At 40.1% G+C, this 25,001-nt stretch overlaps 1 protein-coding gene across 1 annotated transcript in view; it reads left to right on the top strand.

Annotated features, from left to right (window-relative positions):
* Nucleotides 1–24,481, top strand: part of tmem65 (transmembrane protein 65) — a 32,011-nt gene extending 7,530 nt beyond the window's left edge. Inside the window, exons 2-7 of the mRNA XM_080787835.1 lie at nucleotides 8,701–8,745; nucleotides 10,932–10,999; nucleotides 13,100–13,154; nucleotides 17,955–17,997; nucleotides 19,988–20,093; nucleotides 20,443–24,481. Coding sequence (XP_080643961.1) covers nucleotides 8,701–8,745; nucleotides 10,932–10,999; nucleotides 13,100–13,154; nucleotides 17,955–17,997; nucleotides 19,988–20,093; nucleotides 20,443–20,562 — 437 coding nt within the window. The 3' untranslated portion in view covers nucleotides 20,563–24,481. The remainder of the gene's footprint in view (nucleotides 1–8,700; nucleotides 8,746–10,931; nucleotides 11,000–13,099; nucleotides 13,155–17,954; nucleotides 17,998–19,987; nucleotides 20,094–20,442) is intronic.
* Nucleotides 24,482–25,001: the final 520 nt, after the last annotated feature.

Here is a 25,001-nt window from a genome sequence, read left to right as displayed (position 1 = left end):
AATGCACGGAGAAGGCTGCTGTCTTGGGGGCTATTATTGTAAGTGTGTGTGGGGCATAAAACACAAACTGTAAGTTATCGGTACTAATCACCTTTGGCTTTGGCTTACTGTGAATTAATTTCAGAAGCAAACACCAGTCATAACAGTCTAAACTGTGACAGCCAGGCAAGGAGATATTCCTTGAATAAACAAGGAAACAATTGAGAATGCCTGAAAGTGTATTTTATGCTTACGGCACTGGGGGAATTCCAGGTAGAGGCTGAAAGTCTCACTCAAGGAGGTTCTTTGACAGAACAGATGGCTGTTTTGTGTGCAGGTCCGCCTTTTCATTTTATCCATATTCTTTACACAAAATGTCCCCATTTCAGAGGAAACCGTTGGCTGTCAGCAGCTTCACCACTTATCTCTCGCTCATCATTTCTCTTCTGCTATTTGTCTTTTAACCACCAACTGTCTTTTAAGTCTGATTTTATCTCTTTACTTTTGTCTTGTTCCCACTTCTCTCCATTTCTTACTTGCTCTTCCCTCTCAATCTCTGCCCACCCACCCCCGTCTGTCTGTTTCTCTATCTCTGTCTCTCATCACCCTCTCTCTTGCTTGGAGGAGGGCATCTCCTGCTTAGTGTTTTATTATAGTGCTTGCTTCCCATCTGCAAGCAGGATCTGGTGCCATTTCAGCAGTGCATCATAGTTTGTATTTGCTTCTTAGGGTCAGGTTAGGACACATGATTGAATGAATTCTTTATTGTCTAGTACAGACGACAACGAACGGCACATTTAAAATCTTGTAGGCCAGAAGGTCTGACTGTTCTATATACATGGAGATGTAGTAGTAAGCCTTGCCAAGCCCTGAGGCCCATAGGGCAGAGTCTGTCTCCTGTTTCTATAGCGTGACGTGAGGCAGCTTGATGTACAAGTACACCCATTGGACAAGTGGACATGGTGCAGGGACTTACCCCCAATCAAACCTGTGATGCTGAGTGCCAAGCAGGGAGGCATTTTGTCCCATTTTTATAGTTTTTGTTATGACCTTGCCGCCAGGGATCAAACCGCAATCTCAGTGGTGACACTCTAACCGCAACTTAAGTTCACTGAGCCCGTCGGGAGATGTGTCAGGATACAAATCATACGCACAAGGCGTATGAGACCATTCTTGCTCAGAGTCTATATATATAGCTCATAGAACTGTAGTAATAAAACACCCATACACTTTCACTGACAACGTGAAGAAAGGACTGATTATTGGATTTTTACTTGCAGAAATACAGAGTGCAGTCAAACACTTCATTTCATAATCATGACATGTAATAACAACAAATTTCAAATCATAAAAAAAAATCAAAGTTGGGGAAAAAAGTAAGGGGGTTATAAAGGTAACAAGACAACTCACCCCGTTTCTGTTTTCCTCCCAGAATTTTCCCCAGTGAGGGGTGGGAGAGGCTAACTATAAACTTTCATGACAGCAGACAGCCCAAGTACAAATATAATTTATGAAAAGCTACTACAGTGAAGTCTGTTCACAGAAGTTGTTAATTCTGTGGGGATTATCTGACGAGGTACCATTTGAGTGGGCAAAAACTTACATATACTAAATAATACTAAATTGTTTATAGGGTCAATATAAGTAAAATAATATAGCCTTTCCACAGGAGTATCTTTTTATATTCTTCCAAAAAGAATACAAACAGCCAATAGCATATTCCAAAGTTATCCCCCTCACTGGTGAAAATTCCGGGAGGAAAAACTGGCAAGCACCGGGGTGAGTTGTCCAGTATTCGTTATAAAGAGGTGGGGGGTAGTTACTTGACTAACGGAGGAGCGATCATGTTCCTCTCCCTTTGGCCTGTTTTAAAGGTCATCAGTGATTTGAGTTTTTTTGAGGGAAGGGGTCAGGTCATTCCACACGTGGGTGGCAGTGCTGTAGAAGGAGAATTTACCCATGCTTGTTTTGTAAGTGGGTGGTACCAGATCGTTGTTCTGGCTCCCTCTAGTATTGTGGCTGTTGAGTCATCAGAACCCTGATGATAGATGAATGAAATTGCTAAGAAAGGATACTGGAGTCAAGAACGGAGATAGACCGTTTTTATTTCAAGTAGTGCTTATTGGACGAAAACCGGTGAAAGACATTATGGGGATTAAAGTGGGTGTGCTTAAGGTATTGGGGGACATGCAGTATTTCTTGAAGAGAAGAGTATGATAGTGACTGTGCTAGGGACTGGTGTATTCTAATTATAGTTCCCTCGACTGCATAGATCTGACTCACTGTCTATCTAATTTTAGGGTGTTCTTAAGACCCTAAAACCGGATGATATCGATATTGTGATACAAGTCTTTGTTGTGGGATTTCAGTTGGCTTAAATGAAGTATTTCTTTATCAGAGCATATCACAACCTAGAAAGGTCGCAATTTTTCTTTGCAAAATTGCAAAGTGTGGTTGCCACAGTCGCTTACATAGGCCCCTCCCACTAATATTGCCAGCCAATTACAATGTCACGTCACCCCTGTGATCATGTGTAAGTAATTCGGAGGGTATTTATGCCCCCCCCCCAAAAAAATCTGCAACAAACGGTTATTTCTTTTGAGAACACCATTGGTTCTCAAAGTTGGGGTCTCAGCTGGTCCTTAGAAAGGTAGAAACTAAAATCAGCCAGAGAATGTATCATTCATATACTGTACAGTACTATGCTGCGTGAATAAATATACAATTTGATAGCATACAGTAGATCACCCAGGTTTTATGGTTTTTCACACGTGTGCGTGCGTGCGTAATTGCTGCAACACTTAAAATGTAGAATATGACATTTTAACGGCAATATCGTATCGATATCGCAATATTTGGAATAAATAGAGATATGAAATTGATATGAATACTTGTAATCCAGAGCCCATTGAGTATAGACAGAGTTACGACAACTCCGTTCACTTCATGGGGCCAGTCCTCTTCTTCATAGACTTCTATTGGCAAATAGGGACACCGGAAGTTTACGGAATGTATTGTAGTCGATAGGGCTCGCGCGATTACATAACCACATGACCGGGCTGTTTTCTGCCCCCTCAATGTACATTTACTCAAATACTTATTTGAGGTATTTGTACTTTACTTGACTGTATTCCAATTTCCAATACATTTACATCTACTCCACTACATCTCAGAGCCAACATTTGTACTTTTACTACAATTATTTGAAAACTTAAAGTTACTAGTTACTTTGGAGATTTACATTTTGATTAGAAAAACATACATTACTGTAACCACTTACACCCTATATACATTTCGACCATTTAAAAATAGCTGATCTACAAGCTCCTCCTACTATCTTCGGACGACGATTACGGCCGAATGATACGCACTACATTCTGCATCATGTGTGCCGATTTTTGCAGGATTTTTTTTCCTTACGAAAATGGGCGTGGCCTATATGTGGAAATGCATCATGACCCAAGGAATCCATGGAAAATTTGATTTTACGACTTACGGTTCAAGAGTTATAGGGAAAAACGTAAAGTGGGCTGTTATAGTGCCACCATGACTGAATTAATTTTCATAATTATTATGAACCTCTCCCCCAAGTCTTGTAAATATGGCGCTTACAGTCTCCAAAGGAAAAAAATACTTACATTTAGTCTTCGATTTCCCCATTATAAGTCTATGGAGAACTAATTAATTAATTTCAATTAAACTATACAACGGATCTCTTAGAAAAATACAAGCACACGATTCCCGATGAAGCCGGTCAATGGGAGGAGTAGTGCGGCAAAGTATCCTCATTTACAATAACAATAGTCTGTTAGGGCAACCACACTAATTAGGTCTCTTCTGTATAATCCGTATTTATGGTTCATATGTCCCACAATATCATCAAGGGGGGGGGGGGGGGGGGGGGGGGAGCCTCCTAATTCCCAGAGCCCAGCGGTCACTTCCACGGAAGGGCTAGGTGAGCCTGAGAGGTGAGAGAATCACACAATTAGCATTTTCATCACATCAACTGGAATACTACGAGAGGGAATATGGACTATAGTCTTACCGGGTGCCGCACGCCAGCCTGTCTCTCGGGAGAGTCTCTGAGAGTGTGAACAGGACAGAGCCTTTTAACTTGCCTGGGTGTGGACGCGCAGCAGGTGGCTCATTAAGACAGAGTGACAGACGGGCTGTAGCACTGTGTGTGTACTCACTACTCACCCAGTAATGAATTCCTAAGACTTGGTGTCGGATGTTGTTCTCAGGGGCTGGCGGCCGGAAGTGCAGCGGTGGCCCAAGCTGAATGCGGAAGGGTTGGATGCATGTTGCCCATTCTGGCCCGACCCGACGTTTTAGGGCCGCCGGGCCCAGTTACAGGCGGGCCTTAATTTTCTCTACTTAATAGGGTTCTTACCATTTGGTCTTCATTGTCCACATTACTAAATAATTTCTTAAATTTTGTGTGAAATGTGTGTAAATTGATATCTTGGTATTGGGTCAACTCGTATCATTTAATTTAATTTGATCAACATTTTCCAGACCTAGATGTCCCTTACACCAACTACAATTCAAGTAGTGTTACTTGTATATTTAAGGAGCAGTGAGTGTACCATGATGACAAACTGTCATACACAAATGCAGAATACACAAAGACGTACACTCTTCCTCTGGGGCGATCTGTGTTCTGTCTGGATTCTGGACAGGGCGTCTCCTTCAAAGCCGCTATTCTGTCAGATGTTCTTATTGAAATTTGTCTCGTAGAAAGTTTAGAAACTGCAGCAAACTAGAAAGCCAGCCAATAAGGGGAGAAAAAGGTTTATCTATTGCACTACCTGTGCCATCTCTTTAATGTGCAAACACAGGGCTCATTTGTGTGAGTCGTTGCAAAATGTGCTGTGATTGACAGATTGGCAGACAGTACATTTCTAGCATTTAGAGGCTGTTTCCTACAGGCTGATGTTTTTGTACAGATGAGATGTAAAAATGGGTTACTCCGGTTGTGTGCCCTATTCATTGGGCATCTGAAATGAATGTGCTAAAATAAATACAATGTTATTTTTACTTTGTAAAGGAGGAGTAGCAACCAAGGATGTACTGTGGCATACAAAAACCAATAGAATACTTGGTTGAGGTGCTGAAAATGAATACACCTGCACACTCATCTGCTCCAATGTAATTTAATGATTAAAAAGAAAACCGCTGTCATTATATTACATTGGAGCAGATGAGTTTGTGGGTTTCTTTTTCTTCATGGCGGGCGCGTGGACACACACACACACACACACACACACACACACACACACACACACACACACACACACACACACACACACACACACACACATACATACATACATACATACATACACATACACACAATCATGACCTAGTCCTAGAACGTTACATGTTCAGGTGTCGATTTGTAACTTAAGACCTTTTTGTACAACAATTAGCAAAATTACGAAATTAGCTGATCTACAAGCTTACAATGTGTCATGCAAATCAAATCTTGTTATATCAATTATGACTAGTTGACTGCTACCAACAGTGCCGACTAGTGGTTATAGTAGTTTACTTTGAATTGAATTTGTTGCCTGTTACTTCTTTATTTAGAAACAAGGTACCCTACCCCCTTCAGATGCAGCATCTCGTTTTAGAGGGGGCCATATATAATAAGTAAAACATTACATACAATACAAATACACATAAGTAAAACATTACATACAATACAAATACACAATACACACACAACCGGTACAGTTGGTAGCTTGCAATGCTCACCAATCACCATCTCCTACCCCACACCCCCAGCCTTCGACTCATTTTAAACAAAAAAGAATGGAGAATACAGTACTATGACCTGTATCAAAGTTAGAAATAGACGTAATACAAGCGGTATTAGTAGCATGAACAGGTTGTTTCGAGATGTGAATAAAGGGAAGGCCAGAAGTGGCCAAAGAAGTAATAGATCTGAGTGAAAGAAGAAGATGGATGGAGCTTTGTAGTGGAATGACCTGCGTTCCAACTTCAGAAATATTTTCTGAGGGACAGTAAATTAGGGATGTTATGTTTGTGTATGTCTAAGTGGATATGGTGATGTGTATGGTTCAAGAAACTGTTTCAAATCATCATCATCATCATAACCTTTAGGCCTGACCTCGAACATTTCTAAATCCTCCATAGCAGACCTACAAGCTTGTAGAGTGGCGCGCTATGAGCTTGTAGATCTGCTATTTTTCAATAGCTAAATTATAACAATGTTTAAAACACCAAAAGGGGTTCCCGCCCAAAATGGGTTAAGCTCGGAGTACAATTGAGGGGCATGCCCTCATTTTCAATGTAGCCGAAATACAAAACACAAAATCCACAATCAACATTATACACGTACAGCAATATCAAATATATGAACTATAATAGATAGACGAGAATGAATTAAAACAGTTACAATCAAATGGAGCACTGACAGAGAAAGCTACTTTACCTAGCTCTGAGTTAGCAAATGGAACCTTGAGGGTCAGTCAAGAAGTCACTCGAGCGGGTCTGATAGGGACTTGGATTCTGATCCAACATAGGGATGGGTACCAGTGAGGTTGTCATGGTTACTTTATTTTGTCTCCCAGGGGAGAAATGTATCTTGGACACACATATCTTGCAGATTTTGAAAGCACAATATCTTAAGGGTAAGAGTAGGATTTTCTACAGTGAGATATGGTTTAGAGTGGAATACACTGACCAGAATCACAATGGTCTCTCTTCATGACGAATAAGCCTTTTTTACATTAACTGGTGTGCAGTGAGACAAGTCCTGTTGTGCCTTGGGATTTTGTGACAAAACGATCCAAAAAGTTATGAATGTTTTTTTCTTTTAATTTGCTACTATATGCTAATATACTACTGCGCACAGATGGACCCAATATAAATGCAAATTGTATACCCTAAATTTATATTGTAGCCAAGACATGGATGATGCACACAATCATCCATTAATTAGATTCAGAACACTTTAGTAAGCAAATTTAGCTATAGCCCTGCAGATATGCGCAGTATTTAAAAATTATTGGGCATTTTACGATAATAGCGTGAGATTTCGGCACACTGTTGGCATGCCCTGATGAAGATTCACATACCAACCAGACTAGACTACTATGCAATTTAACGAAATGATGCAAATGTGTCCACTTTTCCCGTCTGGGTGGATTCTAAAACTCCTAGCTGGTATTGTATTTGGTAACACTGTGAAAGCGGCCGTTAGGTTTTGATCTGATCCATGCATGATTGCTTCCCTCCTTCCAGAGTGTGGCAGAGATGAGTTATTATTGGATCGAGTCTTTGATTCTTTGGTTCTAAAATAGAACATCACTGACCTTTTCCAAAATAGCCGTTGAGTCTAGTCTAGTATCTAGTAGATGTGTGAACCCGTTGACGACCTACCACAACACAGTAGGCCTACATGGGCTATTTGCCTGTTGACTTTAAACATGACTCTGCTCAGTCTGACTATGTTCTTTTAGCCATGCACATGCCCTTTCATGCAGACGCTTTTTAAAATTGTATTGCCATTTGTTTTTTATACCGGTATTTGTTGTTCCTGTCCTTTAGCACGTTGCTCCAATGTGGCTGAACACTCAATTCACCATTTATAAAATATTTATCAAAGCACTAAGACTTCAGGCTCCTCCATTTTCCATTCATCACAACATTTAAAGATGTACAAATATACACTATATACTACAATCATCATTAAAAAGTCTCTTCCTGGATTTAATTTAATTTTATACTTTCAGAAATGGACAAAATGGCAACAATAGCAGGTGTACAAGATAACATGTAGCGTCACAAGTTCTCAACACATTGTGATGCTACATTTAAAAAACAATTCATCTTAGTGTCACAATACTAAAAAGTATAGTCAGAATATTGATATTGAAAAAAGAAAAAAAAATACACATACTACTCGCTCAGCACAGATATCCTGTACTAAATGTCCTGTGTTACCCATTTGCACTCTCACCCTGAATGCACTCTGTTCCACTAACCCACATCGTTCATATCCAGTCAGCTCAATTTCCTCAGCAAGGCATTCTTCCCTGCAGTGCTCACTAGACTGCCCAATGTGTGCCGTCTTATATATCGTCACTGTCGGAAGGACACCTTGTACAGTTATGTCCAACACTCTTACTTTACAGAAAATGTCAAAAAGAACCTGTGTTCCAGATGGATTGTGAATGCTTTTCATTCGTTCAATATTTTTTTTTAAACCCATAGAGAGACTTGAAAATCTTCCCTTTCACTTAATTTCTTTCTTTTGCAAAAAATAGCAGATCTACAAGACATTGCATTGCGACACATTGGAATTTTTGACTACTTGTGTGACACTCGAGTAGCATAATTAATTCACGATACAAAAAACTCAAATCATCTTGGGTTCTTCATTGTGACAAAGTGAAATATCATGAGCATGTCGTTGTAGGCTTGCGTCACTTACACATTGGGCCATGTTCATGCAGTGTGGCTGTTAGTGCTGAAAAACAGGTTTAATTTGTTACAGCACAGGGAATCAGTCACCATCTGCTCTGTCTATGTGCAGGCAGTTTTATGAAAATTGCCTAGAGATGTTAGCAGCTCGCTTTGAAGAATTGTCAAACCATGTTCCTCTTTTGACAAGTCGAGGTAAAACATTGCCTGGCATATCGGCAAACTAATGTGATATTGATCCTGTGTCTCTTTTTCTCTTTCTTATAGAAACTGTGGCAGCCTCACCACCCACGTCAGAACAAATCCGATATGGTGAGACATTAAACCTCCCTGTCACTTTTGCGTACATCCACACACGCTCAGCACAGGCTGATACATATTGTGAAAGAATAAGGTTGTTTTTCTGACAGACATAGATAGTTATATGTGCACAGTACCACAGGCGCACAGTGTTACACACACACACACACACACACACACACACACACACACACACACACACACACACACACACACACACACACACACAAATAATATGCATGTAGGCAGATATTTATAGATATAGTGAAAGATGGATGACAGACGTGTACACAAGAATAATTGGCTCTGTCTGTCAAAGATGCCAGAGACTGGCATTCAGATTATTACTAGATTACAACACAACAGGATCGGTGAGGACGGCTTCAGATTGTTTTCTTTGTTGATCTTTTCATCAGAGAATGTTGTTCAAAGAATAAATCTCAACCCTGACTGTAGAAGCAAAATAACCTCTCAGTATGCCATCAATTTAGACAGCTCTATGATCACACATTGCATGTTCTGTCCTGTTAACAGCAGAACAACACACACAGAATTGTTGTATCATTCATGGGTTATGTTTTAATCAATCCACGGTTTAAAGTGTGAAAAATGATGATTAATGGTCAGCATCGTTTATCATAGCTTTCCAACATTGCACTTTGCCAAAGCAATCACTTGCTTGCACCACGCACAAGGACTGTATTTACTCAACCAATTCCAATTTTCAGTTCAAGTTACATGTATGAACAATCTAGCGATGATTCAGACCTACAGGAACACTCCCAGGGTGCCTGCCCGGTTCCGGCGAGCCGCCCCGCGTCCGAAACGGTAGAGAAATGACAGAGTTACCGTGTGGCGGTCCCTCTACTGTACAGTACTGTACTGTCACTGTACTGTACTGGCAAACCCGAAAGCATCATATATACAGTACCTTGAGCCAGTAGTGATTGCAAAGTGACATGAACATCATTCATTTATTGGAAGTTTGTAATGGAACATTATTAACATGTGATGTGATTTGGCACACATTTCATGTGCTCTAATCTCTAACATTTTTTTTTGTTTTAAGCAATATCTTGAACATTTTCAGTATTCAATATCATAGGGAGAAAACAGATAATTGAGTATAAATAAATATAAAACACTAAACAAAAGTTAAACTCTTAAGACAAATCATGCTACAGAGAGATGGGACGAGGGAAGTGTAATCATTTGTGTTGCCACGACAATGGACAGCAGCGTGACGCCACAGTAGTGACGTCATATTGACTACAGGTTGGACTACTGTGAGATCTATAGATACACTACGAAGCGAATACGAAGGAAGTTCTCATATCTCACAGCTCAATGTTGGATAACCTCGTATATTCCTAAGCCTAGATAACTAGCACAGCAAAGTTATTCAGAAGCATATACAGGACATGCCTACAGATATATAGCTATCCTAGTAATCTAGACTCTGTAGAGAGCCCTTGATTACAATTTGACTTTTGTCCAAAGCGCCTCATATACTGTATGTCCCTCTTAAACCGTTTGCACTTGCCCAATGTACATGCCTATAGCTGACGACTGTACATTTTAGAAGAACGTACCTTTTCACATCCTAGCTAGGGGTGTGTGTGTGTGTGTGTGTGTGTGTGTGTGTGTGTGTGTGTGTGTGGAAAATCAAGTTCACAGCGCAGCGTGATTCTGTATAACTCACGGTTTTAGGGTAAAAATAAATAGTAAAATGTATTAAATTCCTCTCCTGTGATATTGATGTCCTCACAAGTACTGTATTACAATACTATTTGTGAGTGCACACATGCATTATGGACAATCTCCACCAACCACATGCTGACTGTGCTGGTGCAGCAAGTTCATCTAAGCTTTCAGCCATGCCAGCAGCACAACACCAACCAACACTGGAGGTTTGCTTGCCAAAAATTGAATGCGATGGATTAATTGCGGAATCTACCACCACCCACTGTTGGAGACACACACACACACACACACACATGCTCGCTCACGAGCGCACACACAATACAGATAATGTAGAACTTCAGATGGCTCGGTTGAGACTGCAATCACTGCATGTTGCACAGAACAAAAGAAAATAAATTGCCATGTGATTTATACATCTTAAAAGTTTCCATGATGTTGATTAATAACTATTTTTTGTTTTTACCCCCCAACCCCCCCCCCCCCCCCCCCTCCAGTGTTCATCCACAATTGCCTGCCGTTCATTGGGTTTGGTTTCCTTGACAACGCCATCATGATAGCAGCAGTAAGTGGTACGCCATTTTGGTTTGATCAGCGATATATACCTGCTGCTGTTTCATGTCTACATACGGCAGCAGATGGTCTTAAACCACACATACCGGCCAGCCATTGATTGGCCGACAGTTTGTTTTTTATTTGTTAGTTCTTAGTTCTGGCAGTGCAAAAAAGTTCTAGCAGGGCCAAAAAAAATATTTTTAGCACTGAGCAAACTTACACTTTCGTTTTACTTTCATATTTGGTTTAGGCAGTTTGTCTTCTTGTTGTTATGGTCCCCCCACTGCTGAATCACAATAGAAGAAAGCCCATTAAAATCCCAGCTTGCAGCCAGGGCCATTACAGCATCTGGCATCTCCTGCTGGTGGCATCCACAACACATTAGGTTTCCTCATCACTATGAGGCTGAAATCAAGGTTTATGCAGGGCTGGACAAATTATTTGACCCCAGTACCTGTCCTTGGAGTCAAAGTATAGATCAGTCCAGGTCAAAAAAGTACTAGATTTGCTGTTTTCACTACAATTGAAATAGGGCTTTGGTTAGTTCATAATGTACTTTTTCCCTTCCTAGAAATGTAGTTGAGTCCAATATTTGTCTTTGAAAGTCTTTGTAGTGGAGTGAAAATCCCAAACTACAAATACTCATCTCAAGTAAAGTACAAATACTCAAAAAGATTACTTAAAGCTGCACTATGTAACTTTCCTCTTCTACCCTGGATTTGAACTCTGTTTCCTGCACAAGTGCTGATTTAGACATTTTAATTGACCGATCCCCTGTCTATACTGTAGACGAGACCTTTGACACCAACTAAATGTCTCAATAGAAGAGCAGGTAGAGAGAAAATACAACCACCTCAATGGTATAAGTTATATTTTATTAACATACTCTGAGTCTACCATACAGATTGGACACAATTACATTTTATTCACAAAATAAGTTGTATATTAGTGCCACTTTAAGTACACTCAAGTGGTGGTACAGTCCATCACTGTGTTATTATGATTTTCACAATGGAACTTATTTGCAGGGTCATCCGTGAGACACTTTCTCATCTTAGAACAGAAGAACAGAATCCTGTTAGGATGATGAAATGGTGAATGCAGCGAGTGCATTTCAGGCTCCACCAGCCCACGTAGCTCTTTATTAATGGAATGTTTCCTGCTGTGTGACGTTTCAGAGGAAACCAAGCTATAAAGTAGGGACTAGGGCTGCACAATTACTACCCTGGATGAATGAAACGTTCAAAAGTATCGGGATCTTATGCATCACAGTTATGTAATCGTGAAGCTTGGCAATCTATTTTGTCTTCAATTTGGTCAGCTGTTGCACCGTGCTCGACCTTATGCAAGGGTTACGCCAGAACATTGTACAACCTCAATCTCACAGAGCAACAAAGTCACCATTGCATATCATTTGATTTGACCACACACACGGCACTAATGAGCACAATTAGCAACAAAGGCAAATGATACAAACAAAATTTTACACCAAAAAGCATCATTATCAATACTTGTGATTAGTACTGATTGTGACTATATTAATTCAAATTCTCAGCATAAGCTGTAGACTAGTACATTTATACCATGTAAATGTATTTATAGTTGCATAACATATTCACACACACAGGCTCATTCATGTTGCTAGATAGATAAAATGTGCAGAGTAAAAATTGCAAAGTTATGTGTGGTGTATTTTATATTGGTAACTTAAAGCAGTGGTTCTCAACCTTTTCAGGCTGTGACCCACCAAACTAATCCTATTTGAACTGGGGATTCCCCACCCTGATAAGAACTTGGAATGTAGGAGTTGAGGCCTTACTTTTAGTTTAGTCTCTCGAGACAGGCTGTTTACTCGGTCAAAATTCAAAGGATTTAGTTTGACACTCTTCCACAGATTCATACCCCCAGTGGTCCCCACCCCCCTCCCTTGGTGTGAAAAAGGTCTTGTCACGTCACTGTCATCTGGGGACGGACCCCCAAAATATCAAGTGGGGCCCGACCCACAGGTTGAGAACCACTGGCTTATAAGGGGCTCTTGTTCTTTATGTGTTATCAGTTAGTTTGGTGCAAGATACTAAATATATTCTTTTAATTTCCTCCTGTCTCCTAGGGAACCCAGATTGAGCTGTCGATAGGAGTCACTCTGGGAATCTCTACCATGGCTGGTAAGACGTTACAGAGAGAGAGACTGATGCGTGTTAAAATAGAACAGACTTCACCACCTATATTATACTTTGCCGTATGATGGTGTTGTGTGATAAACTGATAATAGCTAAAACAGGCAATCCATTCTATTTTCTTTGAGCTATTTCCTCTAAGAAACTGGCTCTGAAAGCCAGACGCCTACAGATGCACATTATCACTGGAGGCATTTCATATCGAATTGTGCACAACTCTGGCACGCACAGGAAGCTCTGCTGGCTAGGACATGAGACGCTTGCACTTTACAACCAATTACAATCTGGCCACCGGCTGGCTGGTGGTCAATGCAAGCAGTAGGACAAGCATCAGGGAGCTTCTGAAACAGTGCAACATGACACCTTCAGACCTGGACAGGATGGCAGCAGAGAGTGTTCGTCCTGCCTCTCACTGTACCTCTCACCTGGAGGAATATATAATATACTGTATAATGTAGCCCCTGAGACCTGTAAGTGTAAGAGAGGCACACGTAATAATGCAACACACCCACAAGTGTGGCTAGAACATCTTAAAAACTAATGGGAAGGCCCGGACGGTAACTCAACCGTCTGGGCACCTAGGCCAGCCGGGCGGTGTGCCACGGGTTCGACTCCAGAGTCCGACAGCCTTTGCCGCGTGTCTTCCTCCCCATCTCTCTCCCCATTTCTTGTCTGACTACTGTTCTCTATCAATAAAGGCATAAAAAGCCCCAAAACTAATCTTAAAAACGAATGGGAAGATTGCCATTGCCATGCAATGTAAAATTATATCAAAATCTAATGGCCAGATTCCGCTGAATGAATTCATGCTCTCTGGAGAAATAAAGCGGCATGGAATCTCGCTTAATTTTCAGGATAAATTAACTGGCATGAGACAGGATATTTTAGGTGTTAGAATATGAGCCGAATACATAATATATTCTCTTCTCTTCTCCCTTGAGTTTCCTCTTCTGACAAGAAAATTCAGTTGTTGATTGCAGCAATCACAACCTACCATCGTCATCATCATCCTCATCATGCCTCAGTGTGGATGTAGTTTGAGTCTATGCTCAGTGGTCTGAGCCTCTCTGTCTCTCCGCATGGTTTGGTTTTATTCTGTTACCATGGATACTTTTCCCCCTTTTTTTTGTTGAAGATTGCATAGAAGATTGCGTAGAATGGCTAAGCACTGGAGCATAGTTTCTTTTTAGAAGATTGCGTAGTTTAAAAGTTGGTCCCATGTCCCATGTTCATAATTTGTTTCCATAAGAGACAATTTGGTTACATGTACTTCAGTTGGCTGGCTGCCTTTTCTCAACCTTCATCTCATGTAGCGCTTCACGTACTGTCATCTGTGTTGGGGTACTGAGAAAATATATACAGTGTATATAATGAGACTCATAACTCATATTTACAATAATGAGACAGACAACAACTCAGATCTTAAAGTATGAGAGATTTAAACGTATTCAAATACTTCTTGGAGCCAAACATACATCACGTCACAATGGGACACTGTCTGACTCAACTAATTTCAGCACTGACACCTCCTTAGATACACTGCAGACATACGAACAGACAAGAATTATCAATGTGAGCCCTTCCCTATGACCTTAGTGTCATTAGGGGGTCTGAGAGAAAACGCAGGACAACAGATGTTTTGGTACTGAAGGTTAACCTTTGCTAGTGTGTGTGGGTGATGTAGAAAGTGAAGTTCTTTCAGCCTTTTAATCTAATATACTACAAGAGACATTCAGAAGCTCCTCATACTGAAACCCAATTCTAATTCCCATTTCAGTCTTCTCTGCCCTGAAATGAAAATGATAACTTTACTTTTATTACCTTGGAAGGCTTATGTGCTTCAAAGTGTCAACAAAAAAGACAGCCACAAGTCAGAATAATTTTCATCATCCAGTACAAGAAAGAATAAGAATCTAGCCCAGGAGTAGAACCACTGCTGCATTCCTCTAGACTGAATGTGAGCTTAATGCCTAAAATATGAATGGGGTAGTCTTATTGTACATCCTGTACCCGCTACGGGCAGCCTGTCGTTTCTCCAACTACAGACATGTACAGAATTCTGGTGAATGGCAATGATCATTCAAATCCTCCTCTGAAAAATCTGACTAGTCTTCTGTGACGATGTGAAGATGTGTCAAGAGTTCTGTGGGTGTCTTCATTCATTGTCATGCAAATCTTTTCGCACACAAAAAGCATTCTCTGTAGGGAGAGCTCTGCTTTGTGGAGTGTCTCTGGTGGGCTGATGTGGAGAGAGGCAGCCATGATGTGATGGCTTGCTGTCTGAGGTATCGATTTACATATGGCATATGGCTCTGGAGCTGGCACCACAATGCATTTCATTCACCTTGTTATCACAGTCATGTCATGCCCATGTCCCCCCCCCCCCCCCCCCCCCCTTTTTCTTTTTGAGTTTTGAATATATGAATGGTTTAATTTACCTTATTCTGCAGACGACGTGTCCAGTATTGATGCTATGCAGTTGTTCTTTTGCATAAAATGTCACATTAGTAGGCCTTTATATAAACTGGCTTGTTTGTGTTCAGATTTATTTAATTTAAAATGTTTAATTCAGTCAGCTTTGACTGACGGATGGACACTAAATAATACTAAAAGTAATAATTAAGTTATTTAATTTGTATTAAATTACTATTTAAATTGTTAAACTGGTAATAATAATACAAACTGAAATGCATTTTAGGTGGTGTTTCCTCCGTGTCGGCACAGTAATGCTAGTGGGTGTTGATAAAGACTAAAGACTTAGATGCCATGGGAATTTGTGACAGATGAGCTTTCATGTGTCAGTGACTTTCATGTCTCCCATTGAAGTACCTGGAGTGCTGAGCAGCACCAGCACCACCTGTTTAGCATCCTCATGACGTTAATGGGCACCCTCGGCTACTGTCATTTTACATTTCAGGTGTGTGTGTGTATATATACCGGTATATTTATATATATATATATAAATATATATTTGGTACTGATTTAGAAGGCATTTGTAGAAAATCTGGTGGTCTAATCTGGTGTTCAGGTGATGATATGCACATTACATGCACAATAGAATTACAAATTCTTTCTTTTATTTATAATGGGCTTCGGTGGCAACGAGGGCCAAAACTGGTATCCACCTGGTGGCACTGGATGAGTTTTAATGAGTAAGGGAAGGAAAAGAAAGAAATGTGTGTATGTGTATCTCTGGATCCACATGGAACGGCTTGAATCTGACTTCATGTGGCCAGACTGATGTCACAGGCTGGCCATTTTCTGACATATCTGACATAATATGACTCCAAATTTGGGGAAAGTTTCAGACTCGAAGCTCCCTTTGACTTCCTTTATCAAATATTTACATTTTAATATTTCAGTATAAATCATGGGATAGTTTTATGGAGGTACTTCTGTGACCTACTGCATGCACAATAAATATGGCACTGATCGATCCAGCTATTTACGAGATTAGCTCCATAAACGCAGGCAGACCCTCTCCTAGACAGCTCGCCCCTACAGAGTCACCCCATAAAACTTCTCCCCACGGAGAATGGGAAACATAAATCTTTTTATGATGTGGACAGTGTAGGACAAGCACAGAAATGAATTAAGGCTTTGGTGGAATAATAATAATAATAACTACACTATTCACAGGCTCAACTTTTTTTGAGAGGCGCTAGCCCCACCTATGCCCAGCTTTGTGTTTGTGTGAATAATAGCAATGATTTGATTGGCTGATCACCCCATAGCGAATATTTGATTGGCTGAGCAAAGTACATATTGAGGATAAAAATCACACCCGTGTGAAGTGGGGGGCACTCTTATCATTATAAATCATCATACATCATCTCATGACTGAATTTATGTGATTGGTTAGCCGATTTGCTCGTCTACATATGACGGACATTTTCCCTTCATTGTCAATGGCATTTAATGTTTGTGTTGCCACAAATTTACATCATATCTGGCAGACATTTGAGCTAATTTCTCTATTCATTGTCAATGGAAAATATTGAGACGTGTGAGGACAAAAGCTGTCAAAAAGTGAGGGCAGATTGCGATGAGCCAGAATCATAGAATGAAATTATGTATGATGAGTTCCCCTCACTTCACACACATCTGAGGAGAAGTGAATTGAGTATGTCCACTTTGTAGCTCAAAGTCTTAAAACACGTCATTGTTCTGCATTGAAATGGCTGTCGAGTCTTTGATTTACTGTCTTTTGATTAAAAAATTAATGTTTTTAAGTTTTGTAGGCAGATACAAATAAGTAAAATGAGACTGCCCTTTTCACTTATTATCTTATTTCTTAAGAAACTAGATTAATTATTAATAGCAATATTGCTAAACTGGTGGTGCAGTCTTGCCATCGACTGTAAAATATAGCATATGGAATAAAAAAGCTTCAGGCTGACGATAGGGCTCCTTTTGTGGAAAGAAATCCAGTTTCACAAGGTGCTCTTTGATCATAATAATATGTTGGGGAAAACGTAATCTCTCTCGCTCCTCCTGTGTTCTCCCTCACAGACTCCTTTCCATGTCAGTTTTTCATCATTTTCTCCTTCCACCTTAAACTCTCCCTCCTCTAGGGCTGTGTGAGCTGTGTAGATGGGCTTCTTTTTTATTAATCAATAATTTTACTAAAACTGTTTTTATTCTATATTAAATCAATGTTTTATTAACTTTGCACCCCTACCCTCTACCTATTCTATCTCTCGTACCCTCACAAATCCTTACCTCTATGCCATCCTCTTGACATCTTTCTCTCTCCATCACTAACACTCTGTCTCTCTACCCTTACAGCTGCGGCTCTAGGGAACCTGGTTTCAGACTTGGCAGGCCTTGGGTAAGCATCGGATTAAAACATTATGTAATATGTAACGGCATGTTATTTCTCATGCTTTATATGAGAGTTGAGCGAGAAAAGGAAAGCAAGGGACAGAAGTGGTGGAAGCTCCTGTCTTGGCCATCTACATGTACAGCACCTTTCCAAAAAATTAGAATATCATGGAAAAGTTGGTTTATTTCCATAATTCCATTCAAAAAGTTTAACTTTCAATAGATTATAGATTCAGTGTCCACAACGCAAATGTACAAATGAAATGAAAAAATTAATACTGTGAATAAATCACCATTTACTCCTCAGTTTTTGCAGAGCATGAATGTTTTAATCTGAATGCCACATTAAGAAATTAGGATCACATCAAGTCAATCAAAATATGGTACTTTCAAAACAGAAATGTCAATCCAATACTTGGTTGGAAATCCCTTTGCCTTCATCACTGCCTCGATACGCCGTGGCATTGAGTAAATGATGATTTCTTCACTGTATTCTAATTAAAAAAAGATAAACAAATAAATACTCATTTACGTTGTGTGCACTGAATGCAGGTCTCGGCCGCTCGACAGTGCGACTAGGTAGTCGCATTTGCTACTAGAAATAGAACAGTGCGAGTTGTAAAATGCAGTTTGTAGCACCTGTGCTCTACAGAATTTGACCGTTCAATAATTTCTTTTCCTATACACAGGTTTAATGTTTGTCTTTAGTTCAATGTTGGTTTTGTAAACGCCATTGACAATGAAGGGAAAATTTACGCCATAATGTGCCTCATTACGTCATATTGTCTCTTTATTGTTAATGGCGTTTAATGTTTGTGTTTGCACTGTTTGTTTTACATCAACGCGAGTTATATATATATATATATAACTATATAACTATATATAACTATATATATATATATATATATATATATAATATATATATTAGCGCCCCTCACTTCACACGGGTGTGATTATTGATGTTGCGCTGCACTTGCAGCAGCACCACTGCACTAACAATGGCATCAGCTTTAATATGTGATAGAAGTTTTTGATAAATCAAAATGCATCGAGCTGCATCGTAGAATAAAACTTTCTTTATAGAAATGTAGTCTAGGTGTAGTAGTTATAAAATGAACTTATTTACACATGATATGGAATAGGCAGATGTTAGTTTTGCTTGTTTCTTTTTGGGTTAAAGTAGGGTTTTTTATTTTACGGAAAGTACCAAATTTTGTTCATTTTCTTTATTATGGCGATCAACACCTGATGAATGTCCTGGGCCAGTGGTTATAATGGTGGGGTCAGTGACTTTGAAATCCCTCCTCATTGACCTCATATCACTCTATTAAAGAAAAACACATTATTTGATAACTTTTCATCGATTCGTGCCCCTAAAATTATTTGTGTGCTACTAGATTTTTCAACTTAGGAGCACACGTGCTGCTAATGCTAAGCGTCAAGCCCTGAATCTATGAAAGTTAAACTTTTTTAATGGAATTATGGGAATAAACCAACTTTTCCATGATATTCCAATTTTTTGGAAAGGTGCTGTACAGTATGTCACTGCACATGGGGAATACTACAGGTTGGTCGGGGTGTTGGCAGGGGATAAGGGGAGCGTTTCCCCCCACAAGCATTATGCCCTCCTGGTGAAAGTCTTCACTTAGCAGGTGAAGAGAAGCAGCTGGGAATGGAGGAGACACATGGTTGTCTTCACAAAACAGTGTAGATTTGCAGGCACAACCAGGACCTGTACAACAGGGGGAGAATTGGCATAACGACTAAGGGAGGTTAAAAAAAATGTTCAACCCATTCTTTTGTGAAAAGATTTAACTTGACAGTTGAATCTTCAAAGTGTTTATCCACTTATGTATTTTATGCTGGATTGAAGTAGTGGTGAATCGTACACTATCTGCCATCTCTAAACTAACTGTGTGTGTGTGTGTGTGTGTGTGTGTGTGTGTGTGTGTGTGTGTGTGTGTGTGTGTGTGTCATAAAATCCACTGTGTGTGTAGTCTTGCAGGTTACGTGGAAGCTCTGGTATCCAGACTAGGAATGACGGGTGCAGAATTATCCCCCAAACAGGCTGACATGTGGCAAACCAGGCTGAGCTCCCACATGGTGAGCATTCATCACCTTTAAAAAATATATCAAATCGATTTATGGGACGAAAAACTACTTTAAAATTGCCACAGGAAGGAGGTACAGGTGGTATTAATTACTAATTAGGCCTGCGTCACTCGCTCTAGTGTTTCTTGCTTCTATGCACTTCTGCTGCATGAATTTACAGGTGCATGAACCACATGAACATTCGTGAGTAGTTGACGAACATTCCACGAAAAAAACACCTGTACATTAGCTATTTCCAGCGAAGTAATTTGGTGTAGAAGGGACCAAGTAGACCCCTGGGGGGCAAAGTGTTTAAATGGTTAATATGATATAATAAAGTGTTGTGTTTGTTCCCTTGCAGGGTAAAGCAATAGGAGTGGCTATTGGCTGTATTCTGGGGATGTTCCCATTGCTGTTCATGGGTGACGACAAAGAAGACAAACCAACCAAGCCCACTGCTGCTACGCCGTCAAACTCCTAACAAGCCATCATACTCAAAACCCCTCTAACACTTAAACAGTCTGACACAACTCTACACTCCTTATCCGCCACTACCATTACAACTGAAAGTCATGCAACATTCATCTCAGTAGTCTTTCTTTTGGCGACACCTACCAGTAGCTCTGTGGCATTACAGCATTTGTCTGTATAGAAAAATGAATGCTGGAGGGTCCTAGCTTTTGACGATATTGAATGCAAAAACACGTCATCAGAAACGGTATTTGCTAATGTTGAATTACTTCAATAAACAGCTCAGTGATCTTGTGGTTAGAAAGTCCGATGGGAGGTCGGGTACCGATCCCAGGCCGATGCCAGGCCTCCCTGCTTGGCACTCGGCATCAAGGTTGTATTGGGGTAAGTCCCTCCATCATACTAGTGTCATGTCCAGGGATGTACTTGTACAAGCTGCCTCAACGCTACAGAAACAATAAATGGGCTCCTGCCCCTATGGGCTTCATGGCTCAGCAAGGCTTACTTAAAATAATTATAATTAAATACGTTTCCGGTACATATCTGGTTGGCCCCGACACTAAAAAATAAAATAATAATAATAATCTTTTAGAGAAGTTGTTAAAAACACATTTCATTTTGAATGGTTATTGTGAAAAAATATACCAGTCAAAGATTCCATCAAAAAATTACTTAACTAAAATAAGTTACATTTTATGATTTTAAAGCTTAAAAGAAACTTAACAATTACCAAACACTCCCAAAAGCCCCTCTCCAATAGACAGTGAGGAAGATTCTGCAGGTATAAAAGACAGAATTTGAGTGTGGTTGTTAATGCTATCGGCTGCTCTGGCAGGTAACATCCATCATTTAAAGGTCAGAATATTCTATTCTATTATGGTCTGCTGGTAGGACGGTGGGGTGCCAGACTAATTTCCTTTTGACTTTGGCTGACTTGTAATGTCACGGCAGCTGCAAGCACTATTTCTCAATTAAACATGGGTTTTACTTATATTTTTCTTTTTTAAATGCTGGTTTTGACTCCCTGAAATCTAAAGCCGTATGTTGAACGTCTGTTGCGTAATTTGGTTCCCCTTTTTAAATGACTCGCAGCAAACTACATGAGAGATTAAAAGCCTTTATAAAGCATGTTAAAGCAGTTTCTGCTGTTTGCCTCATTAGGACAGAATGTGTTCTTCCGGAAAATGGAGCAGTTGAATACTAATGGTTAATTTATGCACAGTCGCACAACGGTTAACACGTTGCATCTGCCACACATTGAAAGCTTGTACTGTAGGTCTGCTATGTTCAGTGCACAACACTGTTCTACGACAGTGCTTAATTAGGCTTAATTCAGTCATATTGGCAAAGAGAATGAGAGAAGTATAAAAAAAAAGCCAAACTAATTTGTTTATGTATGTAGGCCAAATTTCAATTTCTTTCTTCATATTCAATTTATTTGTCTATTTTTGTGCTACAGCCCAACCAAGATGAATTCATCCAGAAAGCACAGATTTTACTGCTAAACCTGCATTTGCATTTCCATCTTAACTGAGGCTCTTATCTCATGTGAATGAGCAGCTACTAGGCTTGATTAATACTTACTGAAGATAGCCAATCTACAAGCAAACTTGTAGATCAGGTATTTTTTTGTGCCCGATGGCATCAAACGCAACTTGGTATAAATCAGGCATTAGGTTGTCGTCGGCTGTCATCTTTACTCAATAACAAGTTGACAGCCCAGAAGCACACACATGGCTTCTGTTTGATCCGTTGTGGAGGTCAAACCGTGGCCCTTTTGGATACAGTACGGCCTCTCAAACTCCTGGTCGAAACCGTCAGCATCATGTAACGAGAAAAGGAACAAAGTGTCCGGCTGCTACCTCGATAGCAATATATTTATATGGTTTTGTGTGCATGAAGAGTTGTGATAGCTATCAGTAGGACTTTAAAATGTAACTCTAAAGCTTTTTATATGTTAAGTGTTTTCTATGTGTTTGGTCTCACTACCCAAGAATGAAACTAATCTTTTGCACACCTTAATTATCTTGGCGACAGGTATGTATGAGAAGAAAACGGGTCGGGTCACACATGTCTGCACTAGTAGAGACGGCATTAATAAAAGTAACATTTGAGTCGCAAGACATCAGGCAAAAAAACCCAATTTCCCATTTTTGGCTACTGTACATACAGTATTCTTGCTTCTCTCACTAGTCTGACTGACGCTTTTATCTGAATTCGGGGCTGAAGCAGTGTCGTCAATCTACAAGCCCACGAGTCACAATGTTGTGAATTTGAAGTATAAATTATGGCTCAAGTGATTAAAGAAATACTGTTTACCGGCACACACACTTTAGAAGCTGGTTTACAGACCTTAAAAGAAAAGCAATACGGTGCCGTGCGTAGACATGATCTTGAAATACAGTACAGGCATTTAGATGATGCTCTCATCCAAAGTTGGTCACACTGGGCAAGCACAGTGTCATTTGTATGCAGTTACTTTGCTCCAAGGCACTTCACAGAACAAACAATAGATTTTGGTTGTGTCTGACGGTATCGAACCAGTGATCTTTCAGTGACCGGGAAAGTCACTAAAAGGTTCACAAGCCACAATTCTACCTTGCCTGACCGCATGTTTAATGATTATGTGATGGTTGTCACCCCAGAATGTCAAGGCTAAGCCAAGGTGGAGCTGGTTGTCTGATTAAACCACCCAAGTGGGAAAGGTGCTTTAAAGTAGTGATGCACCGATGTACTGGATATCGGCTAAATTGTTATTTTAAACATCATCGGTATTGGCCAATAATTTCCATATCGGTCCATGCCTACTTTAAAGCATTCTGATGTCATTGTAGTCACCCTTAGAGGTACGGTGAGAAGTTCAGTCAGAGTAGAGTCGCTACTTCTTTGCCTGGAAAGGAGCCAACTTAGGTGGTTCGGGCATCTGGTTAGGATGCCTCTACCTAGGGAGATCCTCGATGCACGTACCACTGGGAGGAGACCCCGGGGCAGACCAAAGTGCAGTTGGAGGGATTACATCCACTCACTGGCCTTGGAACGCCTCCGGATCCCCCAGGAGGAAGTTACTAATGTTATTCTGGAGAGGGAAGTCTGGAGCTCTCTGGTGGAGCTGTTGTCCCCACGACACGACTACGAATAAGCGGTTGAAGATGGATGGATGGATGGATGGATGATGTAATTTTAGAGGCTAATCTGCAATGCACAGCAGATAAGGCTGCATATAAGTCTCCCTCGATTGAAAGCAATGGGAGAGCATGCCTAAATCTCAGTTTAGACATCAAATTTGTCTTGGAGCATTTCAATTACGACATGAACCAAGTATTGGTGGTTTATGTGATTAAACCAAGTCATACAATTTTCATTTTTTGTGTAAATGTGTTTGAATATTACCAGAGGTAATATAATGGGTCTGTGTCTGTCTGGGGCTAATCTTGCCAACCACTGGACTGATTGGCACCAAATATCTTGTGTACTCTGCCAGTAGGTAAATTAAATAGCTCCTTTTATTCCCCCATACTTGTTTTATATTTTCACATTTTTTGATTAAAATGTTATAATGGAAGTCACTTGGGGGTTGGGTTGGCCTGTCACTTTCGAGTCATGGTATGTCACAAAAGTGGCCACATGACATGAGGAACTAAACACATGGGAGTTAACATTAATAGACCCCATCTTTGTTTTTTTGTTTTCTTTGCTGCTGATATTTTGATTATTTCTCGGTGCTGTCTATGTTGATGTATGAATGAAGTAATATGATTCTACTAGTTTAACCCCACAATGTCCACATTATATTTTTGTGCTGCCATCTGGTGGACCGTACAGAACAAGCTGCAAAGTCAGTCAATGCCTGCAAACATATTTGTCAAATAATTTGTTAATTGTACATGTATTTCATAATGCTCTATATTAAAGAGTATGTTTGAAAAGTGTCTTGTGTTACAATTCTGTTCATTATAAAGCCGTATAGGCATAAAGATCTCATAATGTGGCACAAATGTGCTCAATGATATCAGTTTTTGACTGAGTAGTCCAACGTTGACACAAGGCTTTGGGAGCAGGCGGTGGATTAGAAGATTAATTTAATCTGTCCAAGGAAACCCCACTCACCTGTCTTCTCTTTACATAAACTTTGGTAGTAAAGAAAAGTCATGCTTCTGTGGCATGAGAACTATGTGCTTTGTAAGCACAAGGTTTGATGTTCAAGACCACCATTTAGCCAATATGATGTGATGTGTTTGATACTAAAAAAGGTTTCCTATGACATTTTTTGTTATTGATTTGTATTGATATATTTGTTCTAGAACAATCTGGCTTGGTTGTCCAAAATTGCCATTTAGGCAATGGTCACTGAAAATATTTAATACTATAGCATGTCGTTTTTTGGAGGATTTGGGACAATTATGTCAGAGCCAGGACTTGAACCTGCAAGCCTCCTGATTCCCAGGCAGG

The sequence above is a fragment of the Protomyctophum bolini genome (genome assembly GCF_963924005.1).
Source record: "Protomyctophum bolini genome assembly, chromosome: 17".
Lineage (NCBI taxonomy): Eukaryota > Metazoa > Chordata > Actinopteri > Myctophiformes > Myctophidae > Protomyctophum > Protomyctophum bolini.
The sequence above is the reverse complement of the archived record's forward strand: the minus strand, read 5'-3'. Positions and strand labels throughout refer to the sequence as shown.